Genomic DNA, 18,559 nt, shown 5'->3' with positions numbered 1-18,559 from the left:
GATCTCAATTGTCAAGTCTTAATAATTAAGCTGCAGCCCCCCTATATAAAATATAATGCAGTATGACCCTTCAAAAATTCAAATAATGTTGTCATGGTCCTTGTGATCAAGTTATAGCCTTTAAATTAGGTTGTCGAGGGAGTTGGTGTAAATGATGATTTGTAAACACCCACCCACCATTTCAATTATATACAAAATTATTTGATAACACGAACTATAAAACCATCAATACGTAATTTTTCATGAAATTATTCAAACATTTTAATAATTAATCTTAAATATAAGATATAATAACAACTCTTAAAAGAGTTTATCGGCAGTTTAAAGTAAGTTTAGTTAAACGAGTTCCAAGGTGGTGTTTGCAAAAAAACTGAAAAATCAACTTAAATTGAAAAAACAGGTTTTGAAAATGCTTTTAAGTTGATTCTACAAATACCTAAGAAAAAATTATGAAATAGAAAAAAAAAAAGCTCTAAATCGATTTTAAAAAACTTATGCAAACACCACCTACATCTTAATCATAAATTGACAAATCAAATATATCTACAACCATACTTTAAAATTAATTAATAAGAATAAAACACGTTAAAAATAAAAAAAAAAGTCTAAATTAATGACCAAACAATCAATCACACCAATTAGCTCCCTATACAACATCAAATCTAGAGCAACAAGTCATTATCATCCTAATTTATTATATAATCATTTCAAGATACTTATTCCACAATTCTAGGTTATTCGATCTCATTTATTTGGTGCATAAATTCCATCTTGTGTAAATTATATATTATTAAGTTTATAGGTACGTAATCTATAATTTAATATATTTTATGTATGATTCCAGGCGTTGTCATCCATTCTAAAATAAAACCGTGCTAGGAAATTCACGCGCGCATACTCTAGTTTTATAGAAAATACATAAACGTAGAAGCTTTCACAAAGTTCGATTGTGAGTAAACTTACTCTTAACCGAGCTTCCGCCATGCATAGAGAATCGTTACACCATGCATGGACAATTGTTGCAGACTCACTCACAGAATCCCTGATCCCCCTCAGCAATTGATCCCCCACTAATACCCGGGCCTCTGCCAAGGTCGCAATTCATTTTTTTTTCTTCTTCGGCCCCCAACAGATTTCGAATCCCTATTATTTTATATAGAGATTTAAAAAAAAATACATTGTGAATATTATTATAATATAATGGCATTATAAACCTTATAGATTTTTTTTAATGCATTTGGGCCCGGGAAGTTAATTAATTTCTGCTCTAGTGGTGGTATGAATAACAAATTACTTGTATAATTGAACAAATATAAATGCCCTGAAAAAAAAATATAAATATATAAATTGGTGAAAGAGGAGTGGGCCCCCACCACTGGAGGGCAGTAACCAACACAGTAACATGGCAAGTGCTTGTTTATTTCACAAAGACATTGAATAGTAGAAACTAATATAGTACTGGTAATAATTCCCCCTTGGAATCAAATAACATTTTATTTTATTATTTATATAATTATATAATATAATAATATATTCCCCGGGTGGTGCAGGCAGGCCCTTGTAAGTGTAACCTAATTTCCGTGTTGCCTTGAAAAGTTGCACAGTGGATTGCACTGATTATAATGATTGATTTTTCCAGGTCGCTCACGCAAGAACCTTAAACTACTCCCCCTCTCTCTCTCTCTCTCTCTACTCTCTCTTCTCTTTCTCTCTCTATATCGTTCGTGTACTCACACACACACACTCTCTCTTTCTCTCTCTCACACACACGCCAAATATCTATTTTTTCATATAATATAATATTATTACAGAAAAAACACACAGTTGTTATTACACGCACTTTCTCTCTCTACTTTCCAAAAACAATATATACCGTATAGTACCCTCGCCTGTGAAGCTTCCATTACATTTCCATCATATATAATTTTGCAGAGAGAGAAATTATTAATTAATGTCGATAAACCACTACTCTTCAGAAATTCCAGAAACCCAGTGGTGGTCGCCGCACCACCGCGCCACCATGGATTCATCTCCCAAAACCACCTCATCCTCTTCTTCCAACAACCACCACCACAAAGCCTCCGACGATAATTCCGCCTCGTTTTGGCTCAGCCCTCACCAGCTCTACTCCACCGCCTCAGCCGGCGGAGCAATGTTCTGCCGCCAGAACGCCGCCGCGGCCGGTGGATTCGACCTCAATAATAATAATGAGGATGAAGATGGCGATGCAGTGACGACGAAAGATAGCGTGGTCGAGAAATCGGAGCTGGGTGGAATCATCCCCAAGGACCGGCTGTTCGAGAAGCCGCTGACGCCGAGCGACGTCGGCAAGCTGAACCGGCTCGTGATACCGAAGCAGCACGCGGAGAAGCATTTCCCGCTGAACGGCGGCGGCGGAGACTCCGGCGAGAGCGGGCTGCTGCTGGGGTTCGAGGACGAGGTCGGGAAAGCGTGGCGGTTCCGGTACTCGTACTGGAACAGCAGCCAGAGCTACGTCCTCACCAAGGGCTGGAGCCGCTTCGTCAAGGAGAAACGCCTCGACGCCGGAGATATCGTCGTCTTCGCCCGCCACCGCGTCGACACCGGCCGCCTCTTCATCGGCTGGAGGCGGAGGAACTCCGCTGCCGCCGTTGGACATGACGCCGCCGCCCCCTCTCAGCCGGCGGCACCATCAGCCGGCACCCCCAGCGGCGGCGGCGCCGGTGGTGTTTGGAATAGGGCGGCGGCGTTCTATTCGGCGCAACCTTATCCGATTAGCCGCGGCCAGTATCAAATTACGCCATCTTCACCTCTACCGAATCACTCTCTTCATCCAGGTATATACATACATATATATACATACAAAAAGCATATCTCTATTTTCATGTATGTATGTACTGGCCGGTGCTATATTTTCTTACAGATGCAGACGACAGACGCATGGCACTCATGCAATACTTCTGTCTTTGTCTCCTGTGTGTGTTTCACACGTACGCATTGGATGTGCGCGTGGTGCACACTTCAATTCATCTTCCCAATTTTCAACTAAATTTCCTTCAATACATGTATAGGGATATATCATATATGTTCTTTTTAACCCTTTATAAGGCAAATTAAGCCTGCAGATATATATTTGCCCCCATTCTTCTATTGTAATAATCCCAGATTAAAATACTATATAATATAATCCAAATTTGATTTAATTTCAATTGCCAACATTATAAAACAAATTAAAAAAAAAAAACGTGTTTAATTATATACATTGATTACACACACATACAGGATCAGTTCCAGTAGTACAGAAGCAAACAACAGGAAGTGGGAATCCCAAGAGGCTGAGGCTGTTTGGTGTGAACATGGAGTGCCAGCTGGCAGATGACGTGTCAGATCCATCCACCCCCGTTATGTCGACCCAGGGTCACCCCCACCATCCCTATCACAATCATCATCACTATAATCACATGGTAATTATATTTATCTCACCCCCCAACTAATATTTTATTACTAATTATTAGCCCTTCTTTTTAATTAAAAAAAAAGTATTATTTCAGATTAATTAAATTAATAAGTGGTGCAATTTCCAATTTCGATCTTGCTGTTTCCCCTATTGAAACAGAACACACTACATTATTCTGATCAATCCCACCTGACCTCCCTAACACTGTACTATAACTAGATTATTATTAGTTTAATTAATTGATCTCAATTAGTTAATTAATTAATTAATTAAGTAGCTAGTTGGTTATTCATTTATGAGAATAATACCTAGGTAGGTAGTCACCCCCCCCCCCCCCAACACCCACCCCCACCCCATAGCATGAGATGAGAGAGAAAGTAATGGGGGTGTGAGAAAGCATTAAATGTAAGAGAATGCCAAAAGAGGGAGGGTTTCAAGTAGTGTGTGTTATAGTATGAGAAGAGAGCATGTAAGAAATTTCCAACCTGTTTGGTCTTGTGGTCCCACTCTACAAATTCTGCTAATTAGGTCCACACTTTGAAATATCCATTAGATATTTCTATTCCTTCTTTTCTTTTTTTGGGGGGTGGGGTCTGCAAATATGCCACTTTTGCGGGATCAATTAACAATTAATATTAATGTCAACTTGAGAGAAGTGGGCAGATTTTATATATACACATATACTTGAACTTTATAAGAATATTTAGTAGGGTAAATAGCATTTAACCCCCTTGTGGTTTCACAAGTTTGCACTTTACCCCCCTCGGATATCGATTTAGTAACTTAACCCCCTTGTGGTTGTCAATTTGTAGCGGCCGTCTAATAATCCGTTAAATTTAACCGAGAGTGGAGCTCACTCGCCCAAATTTGAAGTGGTTGAACATTTTCAAGTTAGAATATTATAAAAATACCTATTTTGCCCATGTTATCTCTAGTAAAAACCCCTACACCCATCCCTCCTTTTTCTTGTAATTAAAGAAACAAAATGTATTGTTTTAAAATAACTTTAAAAAAATCTATATTATATTTTTTTTCAAATTTTATATGAATTAGATTTTAAATTACTTGTCTCAAATATTTTATAATTATTTTATATTTTTCAATAATTTTGTTTGTTAATCATGTACTTTTAGCTTTTTATTTAAAAAAAAATGTTTATATGTATTTTATAAAGCATCTGTTATTATACATATTATAACAACAGATTACAGCTTAACAAGAGCTGATTTATCCACCCCAATCTAAAACAAAACCCAAAAAAAAAAAAACACAGGTTGAAGAAGATGAGTAGATGATTTTGGATACGGTGACTAAAATTACATCTATTAATTCAATAAATCCCAATATTATTTACTCATTTTAACAGCCAATCATCAACCCGCCGTCGACCACCATTGGAGTCTCTCTTTCGATTGTGGATCTTTGGATTTCAATTTTCACTTTCGAAAAAACCTTCAAACACTTCTCGCAGAAACAAATCGCCGGAGAAGACAAAAAATGTGAACAATGGGTTTTGAGATGATATCTCTTGGTTAATCGCTGCTTTCGGATCTACTTTTATGAGTTTTTTTTGGGATTTTATTGAATTGTTTTGGGGATTTTTCTAAAATTCTTTGGGGATGTGTTTTGAAATATTTTCGGAGATTTCTAGGGCGTTTCCCTAAACAAGGATGCCGCCATTGTTGTCTCCGGCGTGACCCAGACCGAGAGGATTTTTTTTTTCTTTTCAATAGCGCCGGAATAGCAGAAGAAGAAGATGATTAGGGTAATAAAAAGTTAGTGAAATTGTAACTTAGTCCTATGAATTTGGGTTAATTATAATTAAGTTAAATAGAATTTACATTTATTTATATAAATAAAATATATGGGTTTTAGGTGTGGTTTTGACCTGCAAATAATAGAAAAAGAAGAGGGTACTTCAGTCATTTAACATTTTCCGTCAATTTATTAGACGGCCGCACCAATTGACAACCACAAGGGGGCTAAGTCATTAAATAGATACTAGAGAGGGGTGAAGTGCAAACTAGTGAAACCACAGGAGGGTTAAGTGCAATTTACCCTATTTAGTAAAGCTAGCTACTTCAAGTTGGTTTATTGGTGTAGGTAATATTAAATATTATTGAGTTTGGAATCATGAGAAAGAAGCCAATTCATTACTTTTTTGTGGGTTTTGATTAATTAATTTATTTATTTATATATGTCTATTAGGAGAGGACGCGGTTACAATATGCATGTAGTAGGACCATGTTTTGATTGGTAGCATAGCTAAATCAATCTTTTATTAATTAGAAGAAAAGTGTCTCTTTGTTAAGTCATAATCTTCTTATCGTACAACAAATGAAACTTCTCCTGTAACTATATAATTAATTAGCTGCGAGTTACTTCGTTATTTAAAAAAAATATATTATAATAATAATAGAAAGAGGTGGTTATGGTTGTTTGGAAATAGCACTGAAATTCTTGTGCTCCACAACCCTTATCTGCTTTAGTCACTATAGTCTACACACAGTGATTATATAATTTATATTGATGGTCCACCATAGATAGGGGGATGGACATGAATTTGTGATATGTATGTATTTATTTCCATGCTTATCAAATGCTATCTTCTTCTCTTTAATTTTTCTTTTTATTTATTTATTTATTTATTTTCAGATTATAAAATAATTAAATATAAATTTGTTGGAACAGGATATCAGTTTTTCAGGAGGGAATGATGATGTATATCGTCAAGGATAAAAGCTCCTGCAGGAAGTGACTTTTTTTGTTCGGCTATGCCCTATATCTATCTATATATATTTCTTGCAACATAAATCAGTCCAAATTTACTACTACAAGAACAAAAAAATAAGGTAAAGATATATATATATATATATATATATATATATATATATATAGAGAGAGAGAGAGAGAGAGAGAGAGAGAGAGAGAGAGAGAGAGAGAAAAGGGGGTGAAAAATCCCAGATTTTCAGGGGTAATTAGTTTCTCTCACTAGAGTAGAGAAACAAAACAATCAGAAAAGACACACTGATCACAAGTCCCAGGAGGGAAAAAAAGGAGTAAAGAAGATAAACACCCAACTGGGAAAGTGAAGATGTATGAGAAGATAGGGTGTTGTGGGTCCCACTTTCTCTATATTATATATATCTATATATATATGTAGAGAGAGAGAGAGAGAGAGAAAGAGGAGAGAGAGAGGTGTCCCAGATGGCAGGGATGGAATGGTTGCAATCAAGAATCTCTAACATATAGTTGTACGAATCATAAAAATAGAATTTTGCTACTGTTGTGATTCTGCATCAAGATTTTTCAGACGAGATCATAATCACCATTATTACAGCACTATATATATATATATATATATATATATATACATGTATGTATATGGTGGGTAAGAAATGGGGAGTGGGTGTGGGAGATAGAGACTTTTACTTTTGATGGGACAAATGGCAATTCCCTAGCTGCAGTTTAGTACTTTTCTTGGAACAAAATTTAATGTCTTTTTTTTTTTTTTGGGATGTAGTAATTTTTGCTGAGCATTTATTAATGTGATTACTTGACAGAAAATAAAACCTGCAAAGTAGTAGTAGTAGTAATATCAAACCGTGTAAAAAGCTTTGGATTTTATGGAACTATGTTCGAATTGCCTTGCTTCGAAAAAGAGGTTGTCTTAATGATGTTTAATGTTTGAACACATTACAGCCACCCACCTGAGTATGCTCAAATTACGGAAAAAAAATCTTTAATGTTTGAATAATTACAACCCCTCAACCATTTAATACGTTCGATGTTAAATTTACCTACTAAAAGAATGGTTTTTCGTAAGATGATATATAGTTAAAGGGGTGACCATAATTTGCCCTTAGTGTTTTACAACTACTAAGTACAAATTTTGAAAACAGGAAAATATATTGGGTACAACTAACTCTTGACCTAATAAATTATGGAAGAAGACAATATTTTCAGAGTGTACCCAAGTGACAATATTTTGCTGTTTTAGAGAATTTAGTTTATCAAATTATTTATTAATTTTAATTTTAAAAAATGTTTTTTTTTTATTAATGATCAGCATCTTCATGTAAAAATAATTACCAAACACTTTAAAAAAGCTTATAATATATTTTTAACAGCTTATAAGCGTAGCCAAACACCCACCCACGGATAACACATAGCATAATGTGGAAATATGGAATAAATACTATACAAACATGTATTTTTTTCTGTTCAAAAATAGAAGTTTACCCTAATTCAACTATTTCTGCAATCTAAGTTAGGCGATATTCAAATCAATACTCTATTCATTCACACCCTCCTTTAGGAGTTCACCCAGCCTATTCACTTGGAACCACAGTTTCTTGATAAGGAGTAATCGACAATTTATAATAGTGCATATATATATATATATATATATATATATATATATCATGCACAAGGTGGGGAAAGGATAAAGTTGCAGTACCTGGTGGGTGGAAAGTGGAAAGAGTTGGGTCAGAATTTTCATGTTATATATCTGACTTGAAGAAGACATCCATCCCACTCATGCTCTGAGAGTCAAATGCTAAGTTATTAATAAATAAATAAACGAAAAACAATAGCTTTAGTGTATCCACACTGTAATTTTAGTCGAAACGGAAGTTGAATTCGAGAGCCACACACACACATACACACACACAAAGCATAAATCACCGGTTTAGATGAATGGAACTGAGAAACGAAATAAACGAATTATCAAACTAACCGAAACTGTACCATAATGATAAAAGTCGATGCTACTAACTAATATGGCTCATTGGATGGGAAAAAAGACCGGAGACTTTTATCGTAATAATACAAAGAGTTGAAGAAATGAGACGAGGGATATACCCCACCCACCAAAGTCACCACCACCATTCGAGGCACTATGTGAATCCACTGAATGGGTCTGTTATTCAGAGAGAATCATCATCTGAAATGGGAAAATAAACAGTAATTATTAGTTCTTGCTACCAAATAAATATCATCTTCAAAAAGACTTGGAATTAATAAAAGAGACAAACCCATGGAAAAGAAAAAAGGGTCGTTACTAGATCCCCTGTCTCACTTCTATGCCCTCGTCTCTCGATTTTCTACGCCACTTAAATCATGACCGTACCGGTCCTAATTTGATTTGAACTGCTAATTCAGTTTCGAATTGAGTTCAATTTATTCTTTGCTGAAAGGCTGAATATGAACCACTTCTAATGCATCATTTTTTTTTATCTCTTAGGATGACTGTATTGCAACTCCGTAACATATACCGTTGGAGGATAGCAATATGTATTTAACATTTATTTGACTTGATTATCTATATATCTTATTAGGATGGCATAATATGCCTTTGCAACGTGATTATCTTGAGTCTACTACAACTTTTGAATTTATAATTCCCCTACTTATTATTTTTACTTTAACGTTAGGACTATAAAATTATATTTTAGAATATCTAAGTATTCGATATGCAAGTATGACACTACTTTTTTTTTTTTTTTTACATTGCACTTATTGAGTTCAATGTAGGATCCAGATTTTCTCACAGAAGTGGAACTACAAAAAACGATTTGGCTGTCCAAATTTGTTCAGATTAATTCAACCATAACTAATTATCCGAACAGTAAAACGTGGAGAAAGGGGACTCACCGATTTATTTTTTCATTTTTCAGAGAAATTAATTTGATCCTTTTGGAGTGTCGGCTCCTTGAGATTTGTGATCTTCCTTCTTCTCCATAACTTGATGTATACCTTCTTGATAACCTTCGATAAAACTTCTCAGAGCATCTCTATAAGCCGAAGCCCTAGTCATGTACACTCTCTGCAGAGCTGGCCTTAAACTCTCCATTCCCCCCTTTGCAGCCACAGCTATATAATCCACCATTCACAGCCGAAAAACCGAAAAGAACATATGTTGCATGCAGAATAGAGAACATATTTTTATACGAGAAAAAAATGGAAACACAACATTACGTACAAATCAAACTAGTTTTAAATTTCATCAAATTTTATAAAATTCTCCGTATCGACGAATTCGATCAACTACACTTTAAAATATTCGTACTTACAGAAACTACTATAGCGGCCTACAATGGAATGCAACAAAAGCACAATATCTGAAGTCGATATCTTAAGCTAAAGAAACAAAAACGTAACACGAAAGTCGATATAGAAAGGCAAGCTAAAGATAATATAAATAAGGGAAACAGTGATGTGCCCATGGATTCGTCTAAGTATCTTTAAGAACCGACATCTGAATTGATGAACATACGGCAAGGCAAAAATCAAGATAGAAACAGTAATCGTTTCAGTTTCCTTTAAAATGCAAATTTATCTTCATTTTCATTCCAAAAAATAAAAAGCAAATTTTTCGTACCAAGATCCTCTAGTGTTGATGGCTCCCTCTCGTTAGGTGCGCCTTTTTCCCGATTGGATTTATCTTCTTCACTCTCTGTTTTCTTTCTGTACTCGTGTGGCCTAAGTTCCGGACCAATATCTCTTACCCAGCTCGCACCATATAATCTAGAAGCTTCCTTCAACACCTATATTAACAATTAAACGTCATATAAATTACCATCCCAACACACACACACACAAGCACATGGCAATTAATACAACGATTAAGTTTCAATTTTTTAGGCAATCCAATCAGAATTTCATCTCGTTTCAATTTTACGAGCCCGTGAACATAAAATCATTCGAACAAAACACCATTGAATAATAAAATGGTACAATAGTGCAAACATTTCGATTGGGAGTACTAACAAGGAAGCGCTCTTTCCACGAAAGTATTCCGCGCTTTTTGATGTGGGGAGGATCCGGCAAGGAGGAGGGAAACGCTATTTCCTTGAGATCGTACCGAACATAATTGTAGAGTTTCTTGCACACCACGTTGAACTTCATTTCCTATCTTAGCACTTGCATGAAACACCACCTTACTACATAAACAAGAAAAACAGAAAAGAAAAAAAAAAGGAAAAAAAAAAAAAAGCAAGTGTACTGTAAGCTGAAATGAAGGCAAATCAGTCGGAAATTTGATTCGAGATGGAATAATGGTGGGTTCTACTGAAAACAACTCTCCGCTAACACTTTACGGATTCAAAAAAGTTTCTTCATCACTGAGGCATTTCATCGAGCAGTTCGTCGGCATAAATTATGTTTAACAAAACATGGTCAAACACTTCATAACTCGCGAGATACATGGCTTCAGAGGTATCGAAATAAACGGAGGATGAGATTCAGAAACCATGGAAATGGTTCAATACCTTTTTTTTTCTCGTCAATTTTTTTGCTTGTTGCCAGGTTTTGATGGGCCCTTGCCTCCCCGCTTGAAATCATGTAAATCAAGCTTGGAATTTTTTTGTCATTTAATTAAATATAAAATGATTCATTTTTCGATGTTTTTATTTCCTTCATAGTTTCTGCTTTTTTATTTTTTACTAAAATATTTTTCCAAAAAAAAAAATTAATAATGGAAAATAGTTTTTTTCTCTTTTTCATGTAAAAAATAATAACATTATTATTTTTCCAATATTTTATTATTTTACATACCAAAGCATAATGTTATTACTTTTCTTAGTAAAAACTACAAATAATATTTAATTACTTCAAATTCGTTTCTTTATTATAAAACTAAACTTTAAGGGAGATCTTTGTGATGCATTAACTTACTAGCATTATTTAATTAGACATAACTTTCTTCGATATAACTTACTCCATATTCGGTCAAATGTAAAATTGAAAGATATGTACAGGCAGGGGCGGACTCAAGGAGTATTGGGTGGGGGCTAAAAAAATTTTTTTGGATTAAAATGATACTAAATTTAAACTTTGAGGGGCTAAACGGTATAAATTAATAGATAAATAACATAAAATATTAAAAAAGAGGTAAAAAAAAAAATCTGCAGGGACGGAGGCCCCCCAAGGCATACCTTGGGTCCGCCCCTGTCTACAGGCATGATTAAATGAAGTGTTGTTTTTAACTTTTTTTCTTTCTCATTGTCGTAAGCCCTAGGCATCGGGTTAATCTTTGTGGATCTCCGCTGCGTGGTTTTACTTAACTATTTGTACTTACGACGTTTCTTCTCTTCACGCAACTCCTGACTGTTCGTAGTTAGCCTAAGGACCGGAGTAAGAGGCTTCGGCGTATCGGGGTTCTAGGGCTTCTTAATTCATAGGCGTGTGATAAAAAGAATAAATTCTTTAAATCAAAAAGAGTATTACGTTACCCATTGCCCGATAAATGCTTCTAAGGACGACGATCGACGCCGTCTTCAATGGCGGAGGTGGAAGCTAAAGGGTGTTTAGTGTGTCAGGGTTTGGCAGGTCTACGGCGGACTTCTATGAATGCGGCGGTGGAGAGAGAGGGATGAGGTTTTATTGTGTAACTTAAAAAAAAAACAAATCCTGCTTAGGTTGTGGAGTTGATGAAGTGAAGGGTATAATTGAGAAAGCATAAAATGGTGGAGTGGACTAAGAAATTTGGTGGAGTTCAAATAGCCAAAAACCTTATATATATATATATATATATATATATATATATATATATATATATATATATATATATATATATATATATATATATATATATATATATATATAAGGGAATTGAAAGGTTAACAAATTAGTTACACATATCTATTTATATTTTTGTTAATCAAATTTATTCCATCATAAGTCAAAATTTCAATATATAGATAGTAAATTCTCAAATGAAACAATGGAATGTGGGTGGGTGGGGGGTAGGGGGTGAAAGTTGGTAATATATTACATGATATTACACCATTTGGTATGAAGATTGGCCTACGTCTCAAAGCTCTTGTAATCTCCTCACACAACGCACAAGGTTATATATGTAAATTCACCTCAGCATATGATTCCTTCTCAAAGCTTACATACCAAGGCAAAAAACTGCTTCTGCAAAACCAGTTGAAAAAATTGCCGCTTCGATCCAGAGCTTCAATCAACTATAGCCAAAAGCAACACGGAAGTTCAAAACATTTAGGCACTCAACAATATCAAAGCATCATCAAGACTTAAAAGCACCTAAAAAATCGAATTTTCCAACAAGTTGAACTCGTTTATGTTGTTTTCACGAGGAGGAGACGAAACTAACCATGGTTAGTTCCACGGTCAATGATTTTGGTCAATAATCTGATCTGGCAGTAGTGAAGGAGGAAAGGAGACCGGCAGCTTGAGCAGGTAATATGTCACCAAACCTTCCTACTTGACCATCTGTTAGCATCGACCCCAGCCTTAATGTGCTCTCCCCAAATCTGCTCCCTACCTGAAAATATTGTTCGGCCGCAAACAAATTTAACAGTTACAGTTTTATTTTTGAAATTTTCATTACAATGTCCAAATACGCAAGTATATATAGCCACTGATCAAACTGAAACCGAAGGTGTGTATTGTAAGAACAACGTTTATGAGGAATCCTATGATGAAATATGCACCACCGGAATGAAATTTTTCAAAGAATATAAACAATATTAGGATATAGAAAATATACCTGCATGAAGGACTTCAAAAATGGTGCAGCCACACCTAAACTCGAGTCCTCATCCACATCTGTACTTCGGGATATCTCATCACTCGTGTAACTTTTCCATGAATTTCTCGAGTAAACATCATCTGTAGATGCCGACACAGATGTCCTCGCTGAATTCCTCACAGATAATGCTGGAGCACTGGATAATAATAATAAATAAATAAATAAACATAAAAACATTTAGTACCAGAAATCGAACCTATTTGAATGGAAAAAACAGGAAACAACTCAAAGGATTAGCAACTAAAAAATCAACATATGAACTAGTAAATTTTCTCGTAAAGTATAATGATGAGAACCTGATGGGGAGATATTTGAAACGAGGTACTACAGAGCAGCGCATAATATTCGATTCAGAATTAGTGGGTAGCTTTTGCACAGCATCCATATGCATCCTATTAAGTTGCACAAAAAACCCAAAAAGGACAGCATGCCTTAAGTATGCCTGTCTCTCGTTCTCCCAAAGATATGGCTCGTACCTTCGATGTATCAAAGAAATCGGTAAGATAACTGCATTTAAAATGAATATAACAGCATAGCAATTTTTGCAAATAAAACAAGTTTAGGAGAAATAAAAAAAAAATTTGTAAAGATTGCATCTTAAATAATAAAAAATCCCTCAAGAACAAAAAATCAGTTCCAAACAACTTACGTTAGCCAGTCAATGGGGTCTAGCCTCTGTGAAAGCTGATTTACCAACGGTTTAGTACGTTCTCCTATGACCGTGTTGGATTGCTGTGCTTTCTGCTTCCTTCTAAAAGGAGATCTCCCGGTAAAAATTTCCGATAAATCCTCATTTGCATTGTAACTACCTCCAGACAAAACATCAGCAGCAAATTTCAAATCGAACAAGACTTGTAGAACACCCTTCTCTGACATTTGAGACCCACGAACTTCTTCAGTTGACAGTAAAGCCTCATAAATTGCAACAACCTATGCAAGCGTAACGGAAGTTAAAATCGTGTACAAGAGGAAAACTAAATATGAAACTACCTAGTCATCTAATAGGAAGGAGGTTTCTATGACTGTGTAGAATACACAAAGAAAACCACTTCACTATTAGATTAAGTACATGAATTTTGTCCCAAAAAGATCTAAAAAAGTGTTAGAAGCTAATGTTGTCACATAAGAAAGAGTGCAGGCCAAAGATTACAACGATTAACAAAAAGTAATGAAGCCACAGTTACCAATATAACTAACAAAATGGGTCACCAAGTACCTTATCGAAAAGCCTTGTTGCGAAATTCTGAAGAATTGGTTTATCAATTACATGGCCACCAACACGATGAATCTCTTCACACGCATAGCATAAAAATGATGTCACGTATAGAGAAGGCATAGAAGGAAGAGAGATCTTCATCTCTGACTGCCCTTCACTGGATTGTTCTTGCTGTTTGACTACAGTCTCCTCCCAACCCTGCCAAGTAATAAGAAACAACTCAGACACAACAAAGCAACTCTCTTGTGCTGATACTAGCAAAAAAATAAATAAGTTTGGTTTACAATTTCCAAGAAATATTAATAATAATCTTGCGCATGGTTGCGAATTCAAATAAGTCACAGCAATATAAGGGAGCTATATCATTCAACAGAAAACGTGTCCAGTATTATAGATCACTTACTCTGACTGGAGCAGTGGATGACAAGGCATCGTCCTGTTTGAGATTTCTGGAGAATATGTTTGAAAGTTCGTCAGAAACCCATGTTATCCACAGATTGTAAGCTCTGACGCTTAGATCTTGGGTTGTCTGCCTTAAATCTTCAAGTTGTGGGCTCGACTTATCATCCACTCCATATAAAGCATTCATTACTAGAGAAGTCTGTTTCCTGCTGGAATCAAGCATCTTTTTCCCAGGACTATCGGTCATTTGCGAGCCGCTTGCCACTCTAATATGTTTTGATCCAATTGGGGACAGAGTCGTGACAGCTGTCAAAACTTCACTCGCCCATGACCTAGGTGAACCGAGTATCACGGAGATATGCCTACCGTGCTTCTGAAATGCAAAGAGAAGTCTCCCAATAAATAATGATCTCTCAACAAGTATAGCAGGAGAAAGTGACGAGGCATCATCTTTTTTTTCATCTTTTAGGTCGCTGTATAGGTGGTCAAGCTCATTCTTGAGTTGTATTAATATGGTTGATAGACTTTCGTAACACTTGTTTTGTACGTACGGTGCCAAATCCCTTAACCTACGTGGCGCGTTGGGTGACTCCAGGAAACTGAGGAGATCTTCTAGAACCTTCTGACAGCAATTATCCACAGCATCTTTAATCCGGCTTACTTCTGGGCCAAAATAAGTACCGAGACAGCTAAGCAAATCATTGTCTTGGGAATGGTGTAGTTTTGAGCCAGGCACAGAACCTAGCATTTTACCATTGGGTTTAATGAACCAAACGCCACCACCAACTTGTAATCTCTTCAAGTAATCTTCAGAATCGGTGCGATCATCGGGAGGTTTAGCAATTGATCGAACTGACTGCGCCACATCAACATCTCCACTTAATGCATCAAATTTCAAGTCAATAAGCCCTTTCATCCTCTGAACAAAAGCATCTTCAAAGATATCAGCCCATATATCCGACTCTTCACCTAAGACTAGCTCGTGCGTCCTTTTCCATGGTAACTCAATCTCGGAACCGAAAACACTCTTCAGCCACTCCAAACTACCTTCCAAGACATGTTTACTGTCCATTGTCTCCCTTATCAACTTCTCAGCCAGAGAAAGCTCATACCCACTGCCCACTACATCAATCAAGTACCTTCCACTAATCTTGCTAGTGATCTCCTTCCCACAATTCCTCAGCCAATCAGAACAAGTCTTGGAAATAAAATCCCGACCAAGAAATACCATATCGGACTCCAACTTGTCCTTGAACAAATTCCACAGTTTCACTTCCTCATCGGGGTTTGGTACTCCCCCAAACAACTGAGAAGCAGGTGGAGTGTCCAGTATGGTTTTATAGAACAAAGGCATATCAGTCAACACTTGCAAGAACAATTCCCCCACTTGGCATACAGTAATTTGAATTATCTTCAGAACATAGCAGAAGACGGAAATCACTTCAGAACTATCAGCATTCGCATCACGACAACACGCACTCAGCTTTTGAGACATGATTGATTTTCTCGATTCCACAAACAGGGTCAAAACTTGCTTCGGTTCGAGTTCGTCCACAATGGCAATAGCCGCCAGCGCATCTGCATAAGCACCAATTCCAAGATTAATGGTTTGATCAAACAATCTCTCACGGCTCTTCTGCGAGATCTGAACCTTGAAACCTTCCACTATTTGCCACTGGTGTTGCAACAACGGGAAATTCGAGAGCACGTTATTGTTATCCTTGTAGTTCAGCAAGTTGAAATGCACGTGCTTTGCACGGATGTAACGTGCAGAAGATTCAAGAAACATAGATTCGTCGAGGCAGCCCCAGATGTTTTCAGGGGTGTCGACCAAGTACTTGACCCGGCAGGCAATTCCGTAAATACGGGCTCCCACAGGGTTAAAAGTGGAAGAGTGAGGGGACCTTGGAATATCAGGGGAGGAGAGAGAGTAGAGAATGGAGTGGTGGATGGCGGAGATATTTGCAGAGATGGACTCGCAGGATGACTTCATTATAACAATGGAATCGGCTGAGTCAATGAGATCGCGGTAGCGGTTTCCGACCAATTGGCGGAGCTCCTCACTCTTATCTTGAATCTGCTTCCTGGTGGTTGCTTCGACATTTCGGATTTCTGAGATGGGTTTTGTCCGGAAAAGAGATTCTGCATCCTGATTCCAAGGGACACCGCCAGTGCCGAGGCTGTTTTGTCTTGGGGTGGCGGACATTGTAGCCTAGAACAGACAGCATCAAATTACAATCAGTAACAGAAATTACAAACCACATTTGCATATATAGAGACATTTGAAATATAACAGAATATAATACCCAGTAATATAGGTTAATCGTGATCCTGCAATAAATCGGTTAAAAATTTAGCATTTCAAAACAAATCTAGATTCAAGTTTCAAAATTCAAGTTCTAAATAGCGAGACCCAGTCTACATCACACAAATCCCGACCTAAATCGAATATGAACGCACCAAATTCGGCCAGAATTGTGCCTAAATCGCGAAAAAAGAACGCTACCCAGTCGAAATCGCAAGCAATTCGCATCAAATCGAGCTTCAATCGCCCCTAAACATTGCGATAGTCCCGTATGTATTGAACAAAATCTTGATTTGGTGAATAATGTTCGAATAATTGCGGGATTTTTATCGAAGAAATTGAAAAAAAAAATGAAAGAGGGGCAACAGAAGACAGAAATTGGATCCATACATGTAATTAATTACCTTGAATCAGATTGAGATTGAGGTAGGGTACATAGTACGCACTGTCAAATAGTGATCCAATTAATTACGGGTTTGATCAAAAGCAGCCGACCAATGCTTGCTTGCTGTTGGAGATTGAACTTCGAAACGATGAATTCCAGTTTCTTCCAACTTTCATAAATTGATTGTTGGATTTGAAAAGAGGGGAAAAGAGAAGTACTGAGATTTGTTGTTGATTTTGACTTAGACTCCACTGAGATGAGCCAATTTTTGTTTGTCAGAAATTTGCTTTTTTGTCAGAATTATTAAGGCAGCCTCAACTCATAATCTTAAGAGTAAACAATCCTAATGAAAAATTTGTAATTATTTTTTTAAAATTATCTTTTTCTCCACCAATTTTTCAATTATAAAAAGTCCAAAATTCGAATCAAACCGTTTATTTTTTAACCATGCGTATGTAATTATATTTACAAGTTTCTTCGTTTTTATTTTTTTATCTAAATTTTATTTTATTAATTGCTTCATTTCTTTAACATTAATTTCATTTTATGATGATTACGTTTTTATAATCTTTTGCCGAGTAAATTTATATTACCAGATTTGTATGAATATTGATATTGTTAGTTTAAATATTACTAAAACATTTATTATAATAGTATAATACTTTTCTTATTATAATCGTTATTGTCATATAATTAAATAATCATTTTATTCACTTTAAAAAATAATAAAACTAGGGTAAAATACAAAAATCTCCATGAATTTACACTAAATTATTAAAAACACATCCTCCCCACCTATCTGCAACTACCAAAATTCCACTGACGTTTGTTTTCGTCTTACACGAACACCATTGTTGTGTAATGTTTCATGGATTCTTTCCGATACCAGAGAATATTCTCTGAAAAATGCCGATTCTACTCCTGCAGCATGGAACAGATTAAGGTAGTCATGCACATATGTTTAGAAAATGGCCTATGTAAGCCATGATGGTTCACATTAGTAAATCCAAGAAGTGTAGGTAGTGAAACTACAGTGTGATGTTGAAGAAGATGAGGTTACTGGTGTAGAATCGACATTCTTTGGAGAATATTCTCTGAAGGGGAACTAAGATTTCATGAAAAATCAAATCAAGGGGTTGGTGTAAGACGGAAATAAATATCGGATGAATTTTGGTAATTACGGATAGGTGGAGGTGTGGTAAACTTGCCGCTCTATGTCTGTGTTTTGTATCAAATTTTGATTGTTACCAGTGACA

The 18,559-nt window shown here is 36.1% G+C and overlaps 3 protein-coding genes across 4 annotated transcripts; 1 reads left to right on the top strand and 2 right to left on the bottom strand.

The window, feature by feature from the left end:
• The first annotated feature begins 1,917 nt into the window (after positions 1–1,917).
• Positions 1,918–6,297, top strand: LOC105949937 (B3 domain-containing protein At2g36080). The gene is made up of 3 exons (XM_012973243.2): positions 1,918–2,816; positions 3,262–3,443; positions 6,128–6,297. The coding sequence occupies exons 1-3, from the start codon at positions 1,952–1,954 to the stop codon at positions 6,173–6,175; spliced, it is 1,095 nt and encodes a 364-aa protein (XP_012828697.2). The 5' UTR covers positions 1,918–1,951; the 3' UTR covers positions 6,176–6,297.
• Positions 6,298–7,987: 1,690 nt separating this feature from the next.
• EMB2735 (embryo defective 2735) lies at positions 7,988–10,841 on the bottom strand. Its single transcript, XM_012973236.2, has 5 exons — positions 10,708–10,841; positions 10,208–10,380; positions 9,819–9,984; positions 9,092–9,310; positions 7,988–8,381 (listed from the first exon to the last, which is right to left on the bottom strand). Exons 2-4 carry the CDS (start codon positions 10,343–10,345, stop codon positions 9,120–9,122), a joined length of 495 nt encoding a protein of 164 aa, XP_012828690.2. The 5' UTR covers positions 10,346–10,380; positions 10,708–10,841; the 3' UTR covers positions 7,988–8,381; positions 9,092–9,119.
• A 1,247-nt stretch (positions 10,842–12,088) lies between these two features.
• Positions 12,089–17,676, bottom strand: LOC105949974 (Vps51/Vps67 family (components of vesicular transport) protein). 2 transcript variants are annotated; one of them, XM_012973289.2, is made up of 8 exons: positions 17,323–17,676; positions 14,615–16,825; positions 14,212–14,409; positions 13,645–13,925; positions 13,292–13,471; positions 12,954–13,131; positions 12,558–12,728; positions 12,089–12,408 (listed from the first exon to the last, which is right to left on the bottom strand). In XM_012973289.2, the coding sequence occupies exons 2-7, from the start codon at positions 16,817–16,819 to the stop codon at positions 12,588–12,590; spliced, it is 3,183 nt and encodes a 1,060-aa protein (XP_012828743.2). In that variant the 5' UTR covers positions 16,820–16,825; positions 17,323–17,676; the 3' UTR covers positions 12,089–12,408; positions 12,558–12,587. The 2 variants fall into 2 exon arrangements, with proteins under 2 accessions (XP_012828743.2, XP_088680967.1); XM_088824841.1 differs by having other exon boundaries at positions 17,074–17,375.
• Between the last annotated feature and the right edge of the window lie 883 nt (positions 17,677–18,559).

The sequence above is a fragment of the Erythranthe guttata genome, chromosome 10 (assembly GCF_056151865.1).
Source record: "Erythranthe guttata isolate IM_541 chromosome 10, IM_541, whole genome shotgun sequence".
NCBI lineage: Eukaryota > Viridiplantae > Streptophyta > Magnoliopsida > Lamiales > Phrymaceae > Erythranthe > Erythranthe guttata.
This window is presented reverse-complemented; position numbering and strand designations above follow the sequence as displayed.

What these genes read in the sequence shown, in the direction of transcription:
- LOC105949937 (XM_012973243.2), top strand. Translation starts at nt 1,952, where the DNA reads ATGTCGATAAACCACTACTCTTCAGAAATTCCAGAAACCCAGTGGTGG. An exon ending in GAATCACTCTCTTCATCCAG is followed by an intron (nt 2,817 to 3,261) that starts GTATATACATAC and finishes ACACACATACAG; the next exon opens with GATCAGTTCCAGTAGTACAG. An exon ending in ATCATCACTATAATCACATG is followed by an intron (nt 3,444 to 6,127) that starts GTAATTATATTT and finishes TTGTTGGAACAG; the next exon opens with GATATCAGTTTTTCAGGAGG.
- EMB2735 (XM_012973236.2), bottom strand. Translation starts at nt 10,345, where the DNA reads ATGAAGTTCAACGTGGTGTGCAAGAAACTCTACAATTATGTTCGGTAC. An exon ending in CGTGGAAAGAGCGCTTCCTT is followed by an intron (nt 9,985 to 10,207) that starts GTTAGTACTCCC and finishes TTGTTAATATAG; the next exon opens with GTGTTGAAGGAAGCTTCTAG. An exon ending in ATCAACACTAGAGGATCTTG is followed by an intron (nt 9,311 to 9,818) that starts GTACGAAAAATT and finishes TGGATTATATAG; the next exon opens with CTGTGGCTGCAAAGGGGGGA.
- LOC105949974 (XM_012973289.2), bottom strand. Translation starts at nt 16,819, where the DNA reads ATGTCCGCCACCCCAAGACAAAACAGCCTCGGCACTGGCGGTGTCCCT. An exon ending in GACCCCATTGACTGGCTAAC is followed by an intron (nt 13,472 to 13,644) that starts GTAAGTTGTTTG and finishes GATACATCGAAG; the next exon opens with GTACGAGCCATATCTTTGGG. An exon ending in TTTTGAAGTCCTTCATGCAG is followed by an intron (nt 12,729 to 12,953) that starts GTATATTTTCTA and finishes CAATATTTTCAG; the next exon opens with GTAGGGAGCAGATTTGGGGA.